Genomic DNA, 20,308 nt, shown 5'->3' on the forward strand with positions numbered 1-20,308 from the left:
TCTTTTGTCCTCGTCCGCGCACGAGAGGAGAAATAATTCGGATGCCGGAGGTAACGCGAGATTTGTACATTTAGTACGGCAGCGAATAATTTAAAGACAGAAAATTCCACTTGGTGCGTCAAATCGAAAAATTACCGCGAGTCGGCGCGTAGAAACGTATTATCGCGCACGAAATTAAACGGACATGCATCGGAGACGCATCGAATTTTACAGCGGACGCATTTGTCATTCGATTTCTCCGCGCGCGTTCAGCGTTCAAATAAATAAATATAAATAAATAGTGCCCGTCTACCCTCTCGAAGACGCGTATTTGCTCGGCCGTTAAGGGAAGAATGTTTTCTCGGCAGTTAACACGTTCAATAATTCCCGTATTATCGCGTTGAACAGGATTTGAGCGGCACGCTCAATGGGAAATATCAATTTAGTGCAATTCATAATAACTCTCTCGCAGTACGGCAAACAAGTTGAATAGTCGTCGCTTCGCGGAAGGCGATGTCATCTGCTCCGTTCCCCGCTTCCTGCGTTCTTTGCCCGCTCCTTTGTCCGCTCTTTCAACAGTTCTTTCCCTCCCGCCCCCTGATACAATCAACTTCAAGGGTGCACGGGAAACGAGGTAGCCATTTATCCGCTACCCCAGGAGTAACCAAGCGGGGAAAGTCCAAGAAAACTGAGTGTCCCGCCATTGTCACGACTTTTTTTTCGCCAGGACCGAAGCGAGATGTCTCAGTGCCCAACGGGCACGTTACTTTCGTGAGTCCGCGGTGAGTGTGATAAAAATATTTGCGGAGGTAACGAGGTTTTTAGAAAAATAGATAACAAGTTTGGAAAATTCACAATTAATAGGGTTTCTAGAGAAATGGCATGAGACGGTCTCTCCCTTCGGAATATCGATGAATAGTGTGATTCAAATGTTATTATAATGTTGTTTTAGGGTAAACAGATCCCGGAGAAGCATGCAAAGATAACATAAAATATAAACGTGAGGCGCCTTTCAAAAGTGAATATTTTTTAAATCATATAAAGCTGTAAAGTGTAGAATAGCAGAATAAAGAATTATGATTATAGAATGTCTTTCTATAATCTTCATCTTCATCTTCAATTCATCTTACATTCTGTAACGTTATATAATAAATTAGTGTATGAGACTTTTGCAATAGTTTTTCCTCATTACAGTACTTCTATTCTAACACAGCGGATATAACGATCCGAGGGACTATCAAACCAGCCTGTACCTTAAATCGACCCCGTTTTTCGCAGTGTCAGGTTCTCACGATGACAGCGACTGAAGAACTTCACAGTGACGCATCGTAGTAATGTCTTTTTCTACTTCGCGATAGCGACAAATTGCAAGAATCAAGCACAATCGAGTCTCGCAAAAAGTCCGATGAACGTTTCAGCGCGAGAATATTTTGCAATATCGTAATATCTAAAAAAATATCATAAGTAGAAGCAACGTCCGTTCTTTTACATTTTTTAAATGACTCTAATATATTAATCTTTTAACGGTTAGAGATCGAATAAATCATTATTTTATTGGCGCGATCGTTACCGAGATTGTGACAATGCGAATGTCGCCGAACGTTTCGCAACAGCATCATCAGTGCGCGTTGTAGATGTGTACGCAGCTTAACGCCCACAATATCAGGTTGCCGAGCGACCCGCCGCTCTAGGAGGAAAATTTAATTTCAGCTGACAACATCCTGTTCCGCATCACACTGCGCTCAGCATTCTACAAAATCGCATGCGAGACGATGGTAGCTCGCTTCAGGCGCGCCAGCTTTTCTCGATGATAGCTCGTTTTCCCGGCGCTATACCTACCGATATCGTTTCCCGCACGGCAGCGGGATTCTCGGGTCGCTATTTGCGCCCGCGAACTCGAAACTATTGAAAATATATTCTACAGAGAACATAATATGTATAGAAAATGCCGAATTTACGTCAAAGTTACATCTTCGAGGAAAAAAAACAAATTTCCTCGCGATTTTTTCGCTCTCGCGAACTGAGATTTTTTAAACTTTCATTTAGAAAATAATGTAAAAATATAAGGCAGATATTGGCGAAAAAACAAAGGGAAAGGGATTGAAAAAAATGTTAGTTAAGACGAACGAAAACAAAGGTTCGATAGGCGATTCGTTCTTCGGATATGCTAATGGTGTCTCTCGTTTAATCGCGGGTCAGTCGTTCTCGCGACGTCGACGGTTTCATGGAAAGCCACGAGGGGGTTTACACCCTCGCCCTCCCTCCCGCCGAAAGTGTGCCCGAGCGGTAGCGCGATTCGCGCGACTGGAAAATACCTCTCGGAAGCTGAGGCTGACTACAACCATTATTTGTTCTAGTCCGCCGTCGTCGTGGCGCACAGCCACCCGATTCCTTGTGCAACCCCCGTACCCCTCGCGCCTATCGCGACCATTTTCTAACCAGACCCGGGTCCCCATTCCTCCTACCGGCTGGCCTCGAGCAACCATCCGCGACCTCCCCATCCCACCTCCTCTCCTATCTTCTCCTCCGCATTCTCCTCGTCCTCTGTTCGCATTTCGCACATCCCCGAACCTCCGTCGTCGTCCTACCCCTACTTACGTTTACCTCCCTTCCTCCAGTCGTGCTCCCTCTGCTCTCTCTCTCTCTCTCCTCCCCGTCCCGGCCCACAACGCGCACCGACGTAGCCTCGCGCTACGTCTATTTATCCACCTAGCGGTATGATATTACACCCCGGGGCACACTTTGGGGATTCTCCCACCCCCGTCGGCGGTGGCGGCAGAGTCGAGGGTGCCCCTGGAGCCACGCCCAATCGCGAGCCGGCAGTCGTACACCGCTCCGACTGTTCCAGAGCGAGTCCATTGGCCCGCGCTGACTTTGCGTCATCGCCACCCCGTCGCCGGCACCTGCACACCGCGTGTTTCACGGACGAGGCTTTCGTACCCGCGACTCCAGAGGGGTTGAGAGGGACCGGGAGGGAGAGCGCCGGGAAGGGGGTGAGCAACGGGGGTTGCGGCGGCAAGACGGGGAGACTCGCGACGCGAAGAGGGTGTTGAAATTTAGAAGGCTTCATTTGGTCCATTCTTCGGCCGTCACGGCGCGGCAAACTGTCGCAGTTATAGCGCTTATACTTGAATTCTCTCTTTCTCCATTTACGCCGCTTGCACCCTCTTCCCCTCTCTCTTGCTTCCCATAGCTACGGATTTCGCGACGACTGGAACAACTTCCTCCGAAAAATCTCGCCTTGTCGCGGTATTCAGTTCCCTTTGCCGAGCGCCTGTCGAGCTCGGAACGTTTGGCACAGATGCACGGGCAAATATTTTTGTGTGAAAATAACGCGCGATATTTGTTCATTCGGCGCATAAAGCATTAGTTAAATTGTAGTCAAGTTTTACTCCCGATCTTTCAAAAGTGTAAACTTGACGTGTTTAATTCGCACGTTCTCAATATATTTAAACGATAATTGCATTCATTTCGTGATCATAATACACATTTATCTCTTTCTTTGTATTCTATTTTCAAAACGACCGTGCTGATTTTTTAAACGGATTATCATAGATAAAAATGTATTTAAACAGCGATAAAACGAGCGACCACGAATGCCGCAAATCTGGGTTAAAAGGGCGGCCTCGATGGCTTTTGTAGATCCGAGAGGAAGGGTTTAATGTGTGAGGTTCCCGCTATTCTCAGAGTCCGTCGAGTATGTCGCAGATGACGCAAATACGTTTGTAAGATATTTTTCCAGCATTCGTAAAGAGCATTCTTGAAAAGAATGTGCTCTAACAATTTGCCTTCTCGCACACTATTCGCGGATAAATCGTAAAAAAATAAGGAACTAATGGATTATTGCGTAGCACGCGAACAAATATGGCAGACAAATCGTACTTATACAAAGCGAGATGTAAAAATCGATTCTTTTCGAGATTAATAGTATGTTCCTCGACAAAACTCTTCCGAAACCTCTGAAAGATTTTTCAAAAAACCTTGCCATAATTATCATAAAGTATCGTAGGTTCTTCAGGATGGAAGAACCAATGATTTCCTAATGTAATCTTAATTTTGCGAAATTTTTATTCTCTCGAATAAAAAGTAATTTTTTCACGAAATTACCGGTAGAATTTTTCGTCGCGAATTATACATTATATTATCTAAAAAAGCGGTCTACAGAATAATCCTCTATATACAAAGTTGGGAAATATATCTTTATCCTCCCCACAGATTCGGCAAATTTTACACTGCGCGTCTAACATTCTGCAGTACGTGAAGTACGAACGAGTACTTAATCTTACCGTGTGGGGTAGTAGTATTCAGGCCGGAAAGCCGCGGCTAATAGCTGCACAGGCAATTAAACGCGGCGAATACATAAATACACGTCATTAACTCGCCGCTCAAAGAGTTTGCCGGGGCGATTAGGTCTTTTAAGGGCTCGCCGTTCACTCACTCACTCGCGGAGGACGGGGCGCAATTTTCGAGCTTTTTTATTCTGCGCGCGGGCGCCCGCAGTATGTATTAACTTACTGATCAAAGTCCGCTCCTACTATTCTTATATGTACTTCCCTTCGACATTGAAGATACTTGCTGACGAACGTGGCGAACATTTGACAATTCGCGAAAAGTTGCAAATAAATTATAAATATTCGCGAACATCGATGAATAAAATAGGATCTCGTTGGAAACTAGTGATAAATAAGTAAATAAGAGTGTTCAAAGTATTGACAATATTTCTCACCTATTTTCATACAATGAAAATTATAGGTTAGAAAGTGTTCATTTATCGGTTTTTATTCGTGTGTTTACCGTAATAGAGAGAACATGCAATCGCAATGTTTACCTTTATGTAACATACTAATCATGATAGATCAATGTGTTTTAAATAAATATTATCTTTCTTATTATCGTTCTTATCGACTACCCCAAATTTGGTTGTCATTATGAATAACGGAAATATATGAAGATTTATTATAAAATAAATGTGTCTTCTTATTTTCATTTAACATATATAACACACGCAACTGCGTCTAATTGCGTGCAAATTATTATTGAATTACTATGTCCGTATAACTCTCGGTGCTGTATATCTTTCCGTAAAATGTAAGGATTTTACCTTGTAAGATGCGAAGTACTTGGGTTTAATAAGCTCGATGCGTCCGCCATTTACTTGAGATATCGGTATCCTATCGAAGACGTAGTCGGTATTTGGTTTCTGAAAACAAAGTTTTATACACAATTTATTTTCATAGTTCTCTTTCCATATTTCCATACATTCCGTGTCTCATATGCTTCCATATAATATTGAAATATTACATATTTCTTACCTATATTTGCATCTTTTGTGCTGAATCGTACTTTCAAAGCGCATGTACTTCTACGGGCAGATAGTAACTCGTGAGGTTAACAGCCAAAGTTAGTCCATGCAACATACATCGAGTGCCATCTATGGACAGTTTAACCCAAGATTAGCCAATCGAACATACATTGAGTGCCATCTGTTGAAGATAGATCGAATGATGCTATTAAAAACACGGCGCTGCGGTATTATTGCATATATACATTTCTCTCTCTATCTTACATCAGTAGCAGTATTAGTTAACCTTCTTGAACTCTAAATAAATTTCTTTACATTTATTATGAAAGTAAATGTTTCGTCACAATTATAATTATATATATTTAAATATAATAATAAATAAATATAAAATCGAAAGATACGAAATAAATATCAAATAAAATTAACGTGTCGGTGGAGTTTGATAGTACAAATTGCACTGTAAAAATGTCTATGTTACGTGTCGTGTTATTCAAGTGCCACAATAATTTTTCAACTATTTCAAGGTAATTATTAAATTTTGTATGCTGTGGCTAAAAGAATCATGTAATTATTTAGAAGGAAAATAACATAAACATAACAAAAAATGTGAATATAATATATATAGGCACACAATACACACATAATTATTGAATGTAACAAATTTATTACTTGAAATTATAATGTATTCAGCTAATTTTTATTAAATATTGTAGGTATCCTCTACGGAAATATGTTCTACAAGGAAAGAGTGAAAATATGTGGAAAATAGCAAAACAAGAATTTACAAAAGTCACTCAACAAAGTATCAAAGAAAATGTGAATGATTCCAAACTTATTTCACATATATTTAAGTTTGGCTTTAGTGGACTTGGAGTAACGACAGCTTATCTTTTACAATCACATAATCAAATAGTGATCTGTAGAGAAACTAACATAATAAGTGATATAAAGCCTGAAAATTCTATATCATCCTTCGAATGGAAGAAATTTTGGAAATATTTATATCCACATATTTGGTATTTAGTGATAGCACTATCAGTAAGTACCTGTAATTTCTAAATTTAAAGATATATCAGTAAATTATATACTAAAATATTATCGTTCTTTATTATTACAGAGTGCAATAATAGTTGCACTGTTAAATATTCAAATTCCACAATCTGTTGGAGGTATCATAAATGTGTTGACAAGAATTTGTCAGAGTAAAAATGAGTCCATTAAAAATGTTATTTTGCAACTTGCTCAACCTGCTTTTGTTTTGTCACGCATGTACATTGCACAGGTATATATATATTCTCGGTGCTGTGTGTATATATATATAATAAGGATAAAGATATCAATATTTTTCTGATATCACATCTTGTATGTGTAAGATCTGATATTTTCTTTTCTTCAGGCATTTTTTACATTTATATATATTTATACACTTTCACACATTGGTGAAAGAGTTGCAGTGAGTTTACGTCAGGATCTGTTCAAGTCCATTATTATGCAGGACGTGTCATTCTTTGATAAAACACGTTCTGGTGAAATAGTAAGTCGATTGACCAGTGATATTCAAGACTTCAAAAGCTCATTTAAACTCTGCTTTTCTCAAGGCTTGAGAAGTTTCACGCAAATTATCGGTTGTATCATCTCTGTAATAGCACTATCACCACAATTGGCCACTTTTGTGGTATTCAATTTGCCAACGATAATTCTTGTTGGTGCTCTACTCGGTCGAAGTTTGCGAAGGTTATCGATGGAGGCACAGAATCAAGTTGCAAAATCGACTGCTGTTTGCGACGAGGCTATACAAAACATTCGAACGGTATTATAAGAAGTTTACCAACTAATAAGTTAAATTACAAAAATCCTATGGTGGTATCATGCTTGCACCTAATTCTTCTTTGTCAGGTAAGAGCTTTTGCCGCGGAAGAGAAAGAGTTGGAAATGTTTTGCAAGGAAGTCGAGCATTCGGCTGAACTCTATGAGAAATTGGGTTTAGGCATAGGCTTCTTTCAAGCAGGAACAAACTTATTGGTCAACGGTATTTTACTTTCTACGTTGTATTTTGGCGGTCAGTTACTCTCCACAGGATCTTTGACTTCGGGAGATCTCATGGCATTTTTGATGGCTACGCAAACCATACAGAAGTCTTTGAGCCAGTTGTCGGTACTTTTTGGAATTTACGTGAGGGGAATCAGCGCAGGTTCCAGAATTTTTCAAGTAACACGTTAATCTTTCTCGTGCAACTTTATTCTATTCGAAATTGTCGAAATTTTTATCGTATCCTCTCCTAGTACTTGGATATGCCACCTTCGCCAATGATGACTGGAGGCGACATAATCACAGATCAATCCTTGGCAGGGAATATAATATTTAAAAATGTAAAATTCAGCTATCCTACTAGACCTGATCATATTATCCTGAAGAACTTTAATTTACACATTCCTGCTGGGAAAACGGTGGCTATTGTCGGTACCAGTGGTAATGGTAAATCGACTGTAGCTGCATTACTGGAGAGGTAAGCTTCCGTATCAATCACGTGAATATTACTCGAGATTTCGTTGAACTTGCACATGGAACTGTTGTAGATTCTACGATGTGGATGAGGGTTCTATTACTATTGACGGTCGAGATATCAGATCGCTTAATTCGAGCTACCTCAGAAGCAGCATTTTGGGCTTTATAAATCAAGAACCTACTTTATTCGCTACCAGCATTATGGAAAACATTAGGTATGGGAAGCAAGACGCGACGGATGAAGAGGTGAGAGTATACAGCAATCAGTGGTACTTAGTTGCTATTTGCAATATGTTTCACAATATATCTTATATCTTTTGATCAATTCAGGTTATTGAGGCAGCTAAAGAAGCGAATGCACATGACTTTATAACAAAGTTCCCGGATGGATACGCGACTGAGGTTGGCGAAAGAGGCGCACAGCTCTCAGGTGGACAAAAGCAACGAGTTGCTATTGCCAGAGCTCTATTAAAACAGCCATCTATTTTAATTCTCGACGAAGCTACAAGGTACGAATAACGAATTTAATTTCTTATCTGTTTTATTGCTTATTTCATATTTATTTCGTGTGTTTAGTGCATTAGATTATGAGAGCGAGAGGGTCGTCCAAAAAGCGATTGAAAACGTTGCAAAAGGTAGAACAGTGTTAGTGATCGCTCATAGATTGAGCACCATTAAGGGTGCTGATATAATCGTCGTGTTACAACGCGGCGTAATTGTGGAGGTATATTTTTATAAAATACCAATTAATGTGCGCTGTATCTCTATTAAAGAATGTATAAATCATGTATATTTCTTTTTAGATGGGTTCACACTCAGACCTAATTGGTCGAAAAGGCGTTTATTATACGCTCATTAACGAGCAAGAAAAAGAAAATATGTAATAGTAGTAACAATTAGAATTTTAAATTGCTTTTGATACAGCTGTGATCAATATAGGTATCATTGGTTTTTAATTTCCTTGGGTTTCGTAGTATAATTCTTTTCTTCCTCTCTTATTTATTTTTACATATGTAGAAAATAATCTTATCATTTAGTAATGTAACTGCTCAGAACTACCTCGGAGATGAGAACAACAAGCTTTCGGAGTATAATTCTAATAAATTATTATTTTATCTACATATCTCTATGGTGTAATCTTTATATTGCGTTTATCCCTTGCGGTAATATATTTATATATCTTGGCAAAATATTATTTTACCTTACATATATGTGCAGTGTCGATTCGTAACTGATGCCCCGTCTCACTTCACAAAAAAAGTGCGTGGCAATACTTCCATGTTGTCCTCTCGCTACTACGATCTGTGTCGAAAAGGCTAACGATGGGTATTATACTCATGATATTTTCAAAGTAGTAAACTTTGATTAAAAGTCAACATAGACAATACTGTCGGCATTGGATTTAAACAATTGACTTGGCGGCACTTAAAAACAAAAGACAAAAATAGAAAAACAAACGTTTATTATTTAATTATATCAGCTGGCAATACGTAAATCAGTAATAAATGTCTATATACAACATTTCGTTGAAGTATGCATTATCTACAAGATTAACATTAAGCTTATTCATTAAAATAGTATAGAGACTAATTTACATCCACGTGTACCGAAATAGGACTCGATTCTAGGATTGTACATCGTTGCTCGCGACAAGAAAGAGAAGGCTATACAATTTTTAGAACGGTCGTTCGTCATACGTGTGCTGGATCTGCCGTTTCCTCAGCAATCATATTGTGGCACTCTGTACGTGAAATTGTTGCTGGTTACAATCTTTATTCCAGCACCGTAATATGGCATGACATAGTGGGAGCCATCCGCTGGTCCTACGATCTGCGTGGCTATCAATATTACATCGGCGAATTGACCAAGAAAGAGAAACCCCAGTGTGCTCAATTTAAGCAAGCCCAGAGCAGGATATCCAAGGTAAAATCGATCAGCACCGAACATACCGAGAAATATAGACAGCAGTAATGATGTTTCGAAAGAGTATCCATTCCTGGAGAAAATAATTCTGACATTGATATTTCAAACCTACTTTCAAAATATCTAAACTTGATCAAAAGATATAGAAGCGTATCTCTTAAACTTTTTTTTGCAAATTTTATTTTGATATTCTGCTACCACTGTTTATTATAAAGAGATATTCTGTATTGTAATTTCTGACATATCTGTAATCATACTTACGTCCATTTGCAAGGTATATCCTTCTTGAATGTGTTATTTTTTGTTTCTATACAGATGAGGCCATCAGCAGCTAAACATAACACTGATGAAAACATTCAAGGTTTAGTCTTGAATAAAATTTCTGTTTGTGCACATTAAAGCTTCATTTTTCTTTAACATACTAAGAAAATGCTCACAAGGAACATGAATAGGATGTCTGTTCATTTGCACGCCATGAAGATTTGCTTTTCATCGCATAGCAATTTAAAGGAAGATGCATTGTTACATTTGATAAAATATGGATCACATAACAATCTATTTTCAATTATACTTGTAATATTCTGTCTTTAATAAAGGCTAAACGTGTATTTATTTCATTTTGGAGACAGTATACGTAAAATTATTGGAAATAGAGCGCATAGGTTAGAAATGAACTTCAGATAAGATTAAGGCTGTCACTGCAAGATCGAGCTCGGATTTCCTCGAACATACCTTTGGCTTTGTTCTCCTTCGTGCATCCACGCGGCTGTTGCGTCTTCGGGTCTATGAAATCGTAATCGGGATGCGGACAGATGTACTGTCCCATTCGTAGGTTATTACAGTCGACCTCGTACGTGTAGTTCGCGCCATCGCATAGCGCAATTATCGATAGTAGTAGAACGAGCAGCCCGCTAAGAAGTCGCGTCGAATGGAACATGCCGTCTCATTTTATACGACGTTATTCGTACGATATATTCACCGTTATATACAAACTGACAACTGAGAAACAGCTTCCACGGACGACGACGTCCACATCTCGAATGTTTTGAACGACGTCAAGCGCTGCGACCTTCACGTCAGCTGCCGCCATCTGTCCTTGGATTTGTTTGTTTAAACGGTCTCAACCGCGCTTGCAAAAGAGAGAGAGAGAGTACGAGTTGCATTTGTACATATACATAACCTTACAGGTTTCCTGTCTGCCTACTTTATGTATGAAAAATGCAACATAGTGTAATTAAAAACAGATCTTGAAACGGTTAAACGGGAGACGATCTTTCATCTCTCCGAAATAATATAAAAATTCTTGCAATAAATTTCCGATAATACCGACGAGATATAAGTAACAGCGAATTCGATTCGAGAGCGCTTCATTAATACTAATGAAAAAAAGGCAAAAACTGATTGAAATATGAAAGCAAACGTGTGATCTAACAGAGATGAACTCACTTGCTCCGTTTGATTCCATAGTCCCATATTCTCGACATGATGCGACGAGTATTCGTTACGAGTATCTTAAGCACGTCGCGTTTAATCGCACCTGTACAGACCGATTTATATCTTAAAACAATCTCCCGGCACTTTATTCGGCCCTCTCGGTACTCGTTTATACTCAGAATTTACTTTCGACAGGTAAGAAGAATGTGACAAACACGGAGCGAACCGAATTGAATTCGAACGACTGCGAAATGATGCGATTTGCTATGGCGCGGTCACATGACGCAACAAGCCAATTTGTCGAAAAGCTGATATAAAGAATTGAGGAGAATATTTTTCCTAGATAAAAGACTATTTTGTAAATTTTGTTGTCTATTTTGTTTGTCAATTTTAATAACAATTTTGCTACTAATTTAGATATAATTATCTCGAGCATTTTGAATATTTTATATCTCGCGGTTTTCAATGTATAACTGAATCACGTAGTCAGCTCGCTATATCGAGCGACACTTCGAGTATCTCAATCGTTGCAATGTTCAATCGTTTCGAGTTCAGTCGGTCGGTTTGTCGCGGCACAATGAAGTCAAGAAATCGCTCCGTATTTTCTGCGTTTCCCGCTTCCCGAAGATGAGTTTCGCATTCAAGTCGTCGCCTGTAGTGTCGAAAGTAAGTCTCGCAAGTCGCCGTGGTAAGTTATGATTCAATAACCTCTGGGAATGAACGTCTCGTAAAAATACCCGTCGGGAATGCCGAACAAAATATCGCGCGCTCGCCATATAATGGCGATTTGGAATTCAGATTCTTGAATTGCTTGGCTTTCGTACCTTTGACACGCCGAAGGTGAATCTCAAGTTCTCTCATTATTATGGAAAATATCAACCGGCTGCTTCGTTCTACGTTTATTCGATCTACCAAAAGGTTAACTCTACATATTCCGATAAAGAGTGCAACAAATGATGTATCTGAAAATCTTGCTTAATATTCTCACTCGTGTATTTCAGTCAAATGTAAAGCGACCGATTTCTGTGAAATATAAGAAAAAGGGCATATTAAAATTAATAGACAAGGTGAAATATGTATGCTGGGCGGGTCATTTGGCGCGTAGTTTGATACGTTAAAGTTGTCACAAGCGTCCGAGGGATGGCAGCAGTAATATTAATTGTACCTTATCGACGTTCTATATAATCGTAATGTCCTTACAGATTGCGCATATATACGAATTTTCATTATATCTCCTACCTTCTGTATATTCCTTTTTAATTGACGATCGGATCTATAGTAATATGGTTAATATGTGCACGAACGAAAGTTCAGATTTCGGGATTTAGGGTTGGTACAGATCGAAGACCTTACGAGACACTAACGAAGGTCGATCTGAATAGGGCTTAAAATCAAGGGAAACGCATCGGGAGTGAAACAATCGACGGCACAGTACTCCCGTGATAAAATGGCATCCATGCCTCTGAAAGGCACCCGCAAGACCTACAGCTTCGAGGAACGAAGGCTCCTTATATCACTAATAAATAAATACGAGATCATCGAGAGCAGGAAATCGGATTCGTTCTTCGTATGCAAACGGGGATCGGCCTGGTCGCTGATTGCCGAGGAGTACAACTCGTTGGTCGGGCCTCAAGCTGCACGTTCCGCGGTGCAACTCAGACGTTGCTGGGAGAACATGAAGGCTTGCAAGCGCAATCGCGAGGAGAAGAGAATCCGGTAAGATCTTCTCTGCTGAACAGTTATTTTCGTTGTCAAAGCGTGATCTAAATCAGATTGAATATTACATTTTGCGAAACTCTCAACGGACATGAATATCGTTGAATGGTATTTTCGTTCCGAGCTTGCTCGCAAAAATAGGACAAATCTCTTCTCTCGTAGAAAAATCAAGAAAGATGATATCTTCGAATTGCGTGAAAAATGACGAGGGATTGTGAAACAAAAAACGTTGCACACACGCGCGCGACCGAATGAAATATCTATACATTTATAAAGGAAAGAGAGGCAAGAGATGCATGGTGAGTATCTAAATTTCTCGATGTCTAAACTGTAGTACGAAAGCGGTTTGTCAATCGACGAAAGATGAGACTCGTGGAAAGAGCCAGTGCTGGGAAGTTGCGACTTGCGGGCAGAATACATCGGAAGCACCAACGTCTACCGGAACCGTCGGATTGCCACCGAATGTGTTATTCGAACCAACGGATTCCGAGCCGTTCACGTTGCAAAGCGTTTGCACCGCAAGACTTCAAAAGCCGAGCTGTTCCAAGGACGCAGATAGTTGCCGGGACTCGAACTGTATGTTAGCTTACACACTCCCTTGTATATTTAATTACCATAGTAGAATCAGTGACATAAGAGATTGATTTTCCTAATCGTAAACGAAGTTAATGATAATTACACATAAAAAAAAATACAACTGACAGTTTTATAAATTAAATTATCATCGATCTCATGTTCCAAATAATTTTAAAAACTATAAATCTGTCTTATAATTTTTTAGTAGAAAACAAGAATATATTTGATGTACATAAAAGGATCTTTATATAGTTTTGTAATTTCATCGGAATAATTAAAAATCATCCTTATTAAATTTCTAATTTTGTACAGACGGCGATACATTCAAGCGGATGACCGCTGATGGGAACAAATGTGACACTTTTGCCGCATCTTACGACCCGATGGTTAATTATCAGGAGAGATCGGTAAAAACAAACGCCGACTCGCTTACAATCAACCAATCGGTGGAAAACGTCCTCGAGAAAGATCACGTAAATTTAGGGCCGAACATCTTGACGTCGCCTTCCGTCATGCAGCAGTATAATCGCAAGAGAAAATCTGCGCAACGAGAGGAGGAGTTGCATATGCTTGCGCTCTCAGAAGCGCAGATGAAGGTCGACATCGCCGCAATGCTGAAGGAGGAGGCGAGGATCAAGTTGGAGGAGGCTCACTATCGCAAGGAGGAGGCACGGCTCAGGATGCTGCTCTTTACTTACAAGCTAGACAGAGTCAAGTAGGACTGACAGAAACTATAATATGTTCACGTAAGTCCACTTTCTTTCTTTTTTTTATTTTTGTTCGAAGCGAGATGGATCTCGATTACGTGAATAACGAATAAAACTGGCTTGTGTGTGTGTGTAATGTCGATTTACTTCTCATAAATGCATGATTAGAGTACAATCGTAATAAATACGTACTTTCTGAACGTTCTTATTTGGTAATAAGTAAATAACTATTGCGTTATGCGATATTATCTGGCTCGTAACGCGAACGTTACGAAGTCGCGACTTTTGTTGGACGCAGATGTGACGAAAGATTGAGAAAGTTTCAAAAGTAGTAAAAAAGGAAAAATGTTTTGATTTTTATGCTCTAATGCACGCTAAAGACGGTCGCATCTGACTAAAGTAAAAAGACAGTCAAGAGAATTTGGCTCGTCTATTATCGTAATATCAAGCATTCTTTCTAACGCGTCACTACTTCACAAACTTAAGGAAAATAAGACAAAAAGAGAAAGAAGAAGCAGCAATATTCTTTAAAGGTAGATTTCGTAAGAGAGATGTTAGATAAAACTAAAAATTAGATATACCACATTATTAATCTAGATCCTCTCGTATCTTGAAAGAGATACAATCCTTGGTAAAATTTAAAGCTTAATTAAAGCTTAATTTAAAGATTTCTATATTATTATGAGTTATATATTGCAGTCATTTCGTGGAATGTTATTTAAGGAAAGAAAGATAGCCGATGTTTTCGCTTAAGATATCTCGAGAAAAAATTTTAAGAAAGGATCTTTAACTATTCAGCTATAAAAAAAACGTAGATTGCAAATTAAAACATACTTTCAAAGAGTCGATAAGACTTGAATTATTATATAATATGAATTATTTGAAATTTGAGATAATTGTTTGAAAATATGATTAGCAGTAGTACTAGCAATAGATTATTGACTAGTAGTGGTAAAATAAATTGTTGTAGTAGTGGATGCTAATTCGTCGTGGATCCGTTAGTCGGTTTCATATGCGCGTCAGTTAGAGTAAATAAATAGAATGCAGATCGTTCGCTATAATGCAAATTTGAAGATCGATCATGTCGCGTCTTCGTCTTACATAAGATGAAAGTTATCGTTGAGGGTCGGCTTCGAAGTGTTCGCGCAGCGTGTTACCTCGAAGAGTGAAGGATCGGTGTAGATCGGCTCGCTCGGGTCGAAGTCGTTGCGCCGACTGACTGATAATCCCACTGCACCTTCTAGAGCATTGGACGACGAAGAGAGACGTTGACTGATTGCGTTGCTCATTGATCTCGATATCGATCTAGTGACACACGACCATCTTTTATAGTTTTATCGCAAATTAAATCCATATATAATCGAATATACGAGTGAATAACGTAAAAACTTGGTGGCGAAGCTTAAAATATTCAATGCTTGCCCAACGTATATGAAGCTTTCAACAATTTGCAAGTAAAAACGCGCAGGCGTCGGTCTAGTTTAACCACTTACGAGGCCTGAAATGGTTTCTGAAGACCTGCCCTCATGAACGAGAAATTGTTGACTCGACTGCTGTAGGGCTCGTCGGAGTGGCTGCTGCGGTTGCAAGCTTTGTCGAGTCTACGATTTTTCATAATCACGGAATAAACGTATTTTCTGAAATAACGAGACACTTTGAATCTTTATAACGAGCTGGAGAGATGAAAAATACGATTTGCGAAAATGAGACGTGATATCGATGACATATCATTCTCTTTAGATCCGTAAGATTAGAAAGCAATAGAAAATGTATTCTCTTTCACGAGATGATACGGGGTTGATAATTTACCTGTAAACAAGCATAGACAGAAGAACGACGGAGGCTAGGAGCACGACGAGAATCCCGACTGCTGTGACTAACCCGTAGTATTCGTTTTGAGTAATACAAATATTTTCTAGGATTTTAGTCTGCTTTTCAACTATGCTTTCTTCCTCGATATCCATCCGTGAGTCGAGAACCTGTGCAGAAAATATCGCGAAAATTTATACGGTCCTTTTTCAGTCACGCTCGTGAAATAGAAATGACAGACGGCGCGGATGATTCCCTCGGAGCGTTGAGATGAAAACGATCTACCTCTATCATTTCTCTGACATGCTCTTCCTCTTCTTCGTCCTCCGGCTCATCGTCCGCGACGCCGGTCGCGTTCAAAATCGTCGCGTTGTTAGCGTCACCGTCCATCACGGTTATCGGCGACATTTCGTCCTCATCCGCTATCGTGTCGTTATTTATGTCCCTCCGTCGCCTGCCGAAGGAAGGCTCGCTTCTGCCGGTACCTCCGGAGCAATATGCCGGTTGGCAGCCGTCGCGGCACGTTCGCACGTTCGCCTCGAACACCAGGAAATTTGATTCGGGTATTTTGAAGGCGTTGAAACGGGCTTCGAGACTGTCGCCATCACGGAGACGATCCAGTCCAGGGAACACGTAGTTGTCTACCGGACAGCTGCGAACATTTCCGTTCAAGTTACGTGTATGTGAAGTGTCCTCGAAAACGATCGTTTGCACAAGTCATTTTATTTCGCTACGATGAAATTTAGATCGAGATTGCTTATCGTCGTACTTTGTTATTCCTAATCAAAAGGAAGAAGAGAAAAGGAAGAGAGAGAGAGAGAGAGAGAGAGAGGAAAAATTCAGATGTAAGAAATATAAATTATCAATTCGAAAATATCGAGAATATCTCGACAAAGGATACTTATTGAACTTTTGCGCAAGATATTTATTTAAGGAATATACTGAGGGAGAGATATTTAATCTTTCTTACCCGTATCTATCGATAAGTTGCACGCTTCTACCAGAGTAGGGGTCTCTCGCGATGACATTGGTGGCAAAAATATCCGTTACGTAATTGTACCTACAACAAATAATGGCCGCGATTACGCCGAACATGCGAAACTTCAAATCGACGGAATTATCAAACAACGTGCAGCGGCAATTTCACGAAAGTTATATCATTCCTTGCCAAACCTCTTCTCTTAAAGTTTAGTTTTACCGTTTACACAGTCGGTCAGTGTTAAAGCAAAATAAGCCGAAGATTACCCATCCTGAGCCTCGAGTCGGAAAGTGAGGGGATCGCCGACCGCGATGGTGGTCGTGGGTCTTCCCTGATAAAGGATCAGCAAACGTACTCTGGAACTCAGGGTGTTTTCCGCTGGGAGGTATTCGATGGGGATAGGAGATCCTGATCTGCACAGCGCACGTACGAGTCCCATTAGTGAAATTGGGATTACTCCAAATTATCGAGTGATAATGGGAAGGTACAAGAGGCGATGCCGATGGCGTGAATCTTTGTTAGTATTGTTTGAAATTCCAATTTTGCTAATTGGGACAATACGAGCTGTAGCTCTCTAACCAAGTACGCACTAAACCTTTAATGCTGAAGCTAATTTAAAATTGTGTTGTGTTGTCGTTTAAAAATAATGTTAAAGCAGTCTTCGATACGAGTATACATGAATTCGCGCGAATGTAGCGTTCGTGTTGTATGCGATTTATGATATAATGTGAGATTGGCAATCTCGCGTACAGGAAATAGAATATGCATCTCGTTCTCGACAGACATTTGGGACTGATTGTGTGATAAAAGAAATTGCACGAGCGTGCTTGCACCCATATAAACGAATAAACTCGCATACGGTAAGCGAAGCGGTTTTATTCCGCTCGCAGTAACCCGCTAAGCATCATACATGGGTCCGCGTTAAAATAAAAAAAGTTAACAAGTGCGGAAAGCTTTGGATTAGCCGTTGGAATGGTGTCGCTCAGCAATTACGGAGCAGGAAGAAATCCCTATACGTGACGGACGTTAAACGATACACTTTGCCGAAAAGGAGTCTTGCAAAATGCATAATTCGACAAAATGGAGAATTACGCGTATAACGAAGATTATGAAGGGATTGTTAATTATATTCCTGGGAACGTATGCCCAAGGATTCCCCGATATTTACGGAATTCGACGTTCTTGAAAATATGTATGGCACTTAACGCGTTAAAGACCGTACTTTTGGTGCAAGACACGACCTCTCGATCGATATGACCTGGCATACCCGGCACCGATGTAGCCGGATGTGACGACAGCTTCGCCAGGGCCTCGAAATAGGCACGTCAGGTTGAATCGCTTGTCCCGCCCAGTTTGCACGTAGTCCGAAAATTGCACCACCACGATGTTCGTCATCGTATCGCCGTACTGCAATCATCCGTCGGCAAAATGATTTTATTACAATCGGCGCGTACAACGATACCGAAAAGTAAACGACAATTGTGCCTCTTTCACAAGAAGAAGAGAAAAATATGAAAAATCGTTCTGGAGCTCAAAGTTCATAAAATATATTTGATATTCGACGTTTGATTAAAGTCGTTCCTCATTTTCGACTTACATCCAAAGTTTTATAAGATTTCTGAGAACTTCGCGCTTCTTCGACTATCGCTGCATACACGACGATAGTTTCCAACGTGAATGAAACTTATTTATGGGTCAATGTTAAATAAAATAGCCACTCTTACTCGCTGTGTGCCGCACTCCGGGTATCCCTGAGGTCCGCTGATGCGAAGTACATTCACGGTCCCGCCATTCCCGCGGAAGAAGCATCGATCGTAGTATCCGTACGTGTAAATTCGCCCGATGAATCCCTCCGGTGTCCTCAGAGTGAACTCCATCCCGTCCTCGCTACAGACTTGACTCACTAGAAGTGCAAGGGAGAGTTAATTCGCCGGTGTCCAACATGAGCGCAGTTTCCGGAAAACGTCGATTCAAAGGGGATGCGCGACAACGCAAAATTATTTAATTACGTCCAAATTAAAGTTAAAAATGAGAAAAATTAACGGCAAACGAAGATAACAATATTCGAGTTTGTAAACAATACAAAAATATATAAACGTGTTAAATATCGACAGTTTGTCTACTTATGTGTTGTTATTAGAAAAAGTCAGCATGTCGCTAATCGAGGATAGTTATTAGAAAGTGTCGGCATACCTCGTGGTGTAAGTTGTGTTGTTGTGTAGGTATTACGTCGGTTGCACACGTGCGACGTGTGAGATATTCATCGAAGAAGTGTAGATAAAAAAAAAGTATACGGGACAGCATTAGATTTTTATTTCGTAAGGTTGAAGTCCTGTGACAATCGTGCAGACTTGTATATACAATAAGTAGTGAATAATACATAAGAATATATGAAGAATCAAGATAGATTTAAGGTAGATTAAACTAATGTTATGTTATCGTGCATGCTAGAGGAGATCAATAAGAAACGGACGTAGATAATATGAATATATTAATTATCTAAAACAACTATATAAAAGTCTAACTTGTGTTAAAAACATAGTCACTTTGTTCGAAATAACTTTTTCGACGATTTCACGATCACTCTTCTCTCGTCTTTAATATTAGCAGTAATCTAGCAACGAGTTCGAGGATCTCCGAAAATGCGATAGAGGTAGAGAGAAAAATGTGGGAAATTTGGAAAAATTCTCTTTTCCCTTTTCGGACATTTTCCATTTTCTATGTCCCGTTTTACTGTGGTTTCTAATCCTCTGGCGCGCTTCGCGCGTCTCCCGGCTCTGCCCTCTGCGCCCACGGACGGACTCGGCGCTTACCGTCCAGACATTCCCCATCCGCCCCTTGACGACCGTTGTTCCTCTCGTAGAAGTCGTAATCGGAGCCCGTGTCGTAATAAACTGGGTTGCCCATGTCCATGTCCCTAGAGTCCCGGTCGCTGAGCTCGCAGTTGTCCCTCTCGGCTCCGTAAGGTGCGGCATACGGCCGGTAATTGAAAGATCTGCGAATGACATCGGAAATTTGCGAGCGTCGTGATCGATTGCGCAAACAAACGGTGTTGGATTACTGCTGATTCAATTTCAAGCTTCCCCGGTTCTCGATTATCCTCCTGAATTAACTATCGAAATTCTGTCGCGATAGTTGCTGTTGTGGCAGTCATTTTTGAAAAATGACCCTTTCATTCGTATCTTGTGGAGATTTGGCTGTTCCGTTTACTTCAAGCGGTGCATAAGCTAACAATTCTTGCACTAACGGTGCGTGACAATTTAATCGATCTTCTCTATACATCAAAAGATCTTCTCTCACTGATCAATATTTACTCAGATTAATCTAACGATTCTTGGACATGTATCGAAGGCTAATTCACTAGCTACAAAAAGTAAA

The 20,308-nt window shown here is 40.0% G+C and overlaps 4 protein-coding genes and 1 long non-coding RNA gene across 5 annotated transcripts in view; 2 read left to right on the forward strand and 3 right to left on the reverse strand.

Moving 5' to 3' along the window:
* LOC106743467 overlaps positions 1–5,404 on the reverse strand; it is a 45,429-nt gene extending 40,025 nt beyond the window's left edge. Inside the window, exons 1-2 of the long non-coding RNA XR_001374369.1 lie at positions 5,292–5,404; positions 5,081–5,179 (exon numbers count right to left, since the gene is read on the reverse strand). This is a non-coding gene — a long non-coding RNA (uncharacterized LOC106743467). The remainder of the gene's footprint in view (positions 1–5,080; positions 5,180–5,291) is intronic.
* Positions 5,405–5,556: 152 nt separating this feature from the next.
* On the forward strand, positions 5,557–9,131 carry LOC106743562 (ATP-binding cassette sub-family B member 8, mitochondrial). The gene is made up of 10 exons (XM_014617525.1): positions 5,557–5,805; positions 5,995–6,319; positions 6,399–6,563; positions 6,678–7,091; positions 7,178–7,489; positions 7,564–7,787; positions 7,858–8,032; positions 8,117–8,295; positions 8,363–8,510; positions 8,590–9,131. Exons 1-10 carry the CDS (start codon positions 5,747–5,749, stop codon positions 8,668–8,670), a joined length of 2,082 nt encoding a protein of 693 aa, XP_014473011.1. The 5' UTR covers positions 5,557–5,746; the 3' UTR covers positions 8,671–9,131.
* Positions 9,132–9,231: 100 nt separating this feature from the next.
* On the reverse strand, positions 9,232–10,783 carry LOC106743563 (TM2 domain-containing protein CG10795). Its single transcript, XM_014617526.1, has 3 exons — positions 10,442–10,783; positions 9,971–10,052; positions 9,232–9,782 (listed from the first exon to the last, which is right to left on the reverse strand). Exons 1-3 carry the CDS (start codon positions 10,644–10,646, stop codon positions 9,506–9,508), a joined length of 564 nt encoding a protein of 187 aa, XP_014473012.1. The 5' UTR covers positions 10,647–10,783; the 3' UTR covers positions 9,232–9,505.
* A 929-nt stretch (positions 10,784–11,712) lies between these two features.
* On the forward strand, positions 11,713–14,161 carry LOC106743415. The gene is made up of 4 exons (XM_014617225.1): positions 11,713–11,809; positions 12,526–12,859; positions 13,194–13,435; positions 13,748–14,161. The coding sequence occupies exons 2-4, from the start codon at positions 12,591–12,593 to the stop codon at positions 14,152–14,154; spliced, it is 918 nt and encodes a 305-aa protein (XP_014472711.1). The 5' UTR covers positions 11,713–11,809; positions 12,526–12,590; the 3' UTR covers positions 14,155–14,161.
* An 885-nt stretch (positions 14,162–15,046) lies between these two features.
* The window catches only part of LOC106743486, an 83,279-nt gene continuing 78,017 nt past the window's right edge, over positions 15,047–20,308 (reverse strand). The window contains exons 12-20 of the mRNA XM_014617373.1: positions 19,744–19,925; positions 18,655–18,833; positions 18,198–18,337; positions 17,197–17,343; positions 16,922–17,011; positions 16,237–16,603; positions 15,952–16,121; positions 15,636–15,779; positions 15,047–15,447 (exon numbers count right to left, since the gene is read on the reverse strand). Of these exons, the coding sequence (XP_014472859.1) occupies positions 15,240–15,447; positions 15,636–15,779; positions 15,952–16,121; positions 16,237–16,603; positions 16,922–17,011; positions 17,197–17,343; positions 18,198–18,337; positions 18,655–18,833; positions 19,744–19,925 (1,627 nt within the window). The 3' untranslated portion in view covers positions 15,047–15,239. The remainder of the gene's footprint in view (positions 15,448–15,635; positions 15,780–15,951; positions 16,122–16,236; positions 16,604–16,921; positions 17,012–17,196; positions 17,344–18,197; positions 18,338–18,654; positions 18,834–19,743; positions 19,926–20,308) is intronic.

The sequence above is a fragment of the Dinoponera quadriceps genome, unplaced genomic scaffold, assembly GCF_001313825.1.
Source record: "Dinoponera quadriceps isolate SergipeBrazil2010 unplaced genomic scaffold, ASM131382v1 scaffold1069, whole genome shotgun sequence".
NCBI lineage: Eukaryota > Metazoa > Arthropoda > Insecta > Hymenoptera > Formicidae > Dinoponera > Dinoponera quadriceps.

Excerpts from the sequence above, each read along its gene's own strand:
- LOC106743562 (XM_014617525.1), top strand. The coding sequence starts at position 5,747 with ATGTCTATGTTACGTGTCGTGTTATTCAAGTGCCACAATAATTTTTCA. Across the intron at positions 5,806-5,994 it reads AATTTTTCAACTATTTCAAG|GTATCCTCTACGGAAATATG; the intron begins GTAATTATTAAA and ends TAAATATTGTAG. Across the intron at positions 8,511-8,589 it reads AACGCGGCGTAATTGTGGAG|ATGGGTTCACACTCAGACCT; the intron begins GTATATTTTTAT and ends ATTTCTTTTTAG.
- LOC106743563 (XM_014617526.1), bottom strand. The coding sequence starts at position 10,646 with ATGTTCCATTCGACGCGACTTCTTAGCGGGCTGCTCGTTCTACTACTA. Across the intron at positions 10,053-10,441 it reads GAAGGAGAACAAAGCCAAAG|TGTTATGTTTAGCTGCTGAT; the intron begins GTATGTTCGAGG and ends TGTTTTCATCAG. Across the intron at positions 9,783-9,970 it reads GATATACCTTGCAAATGGAC|GAATGGATACTCTTTCGAAA; the intron begins GTAAGTATGATT and ends TATTTTCTCCAG.
- LOC106743415 (XM_014617225.1), top strand. The coding sequence starts at position 12,591 with ATGGCATCCATGCCTCTGAAAGGCACCCGCAAGACCTACAGCTTCGAG. Across the intron at positions 12,860-13,193 it reads CGCGAGGAGAAGAGAATCCG|TACGAAAGCGGTTTGTCAAT; the intron begins GTAAGATCTTCT and ends TCTAAACTGTAG. Across the intron at positions 13,436-13,747 it reads TAGTTGCCGGGACTCGAACT|ACGGCGATACATTCAAGCGG; the intron begins GTATGTTAGCTT and ends AATTTTGTACAG.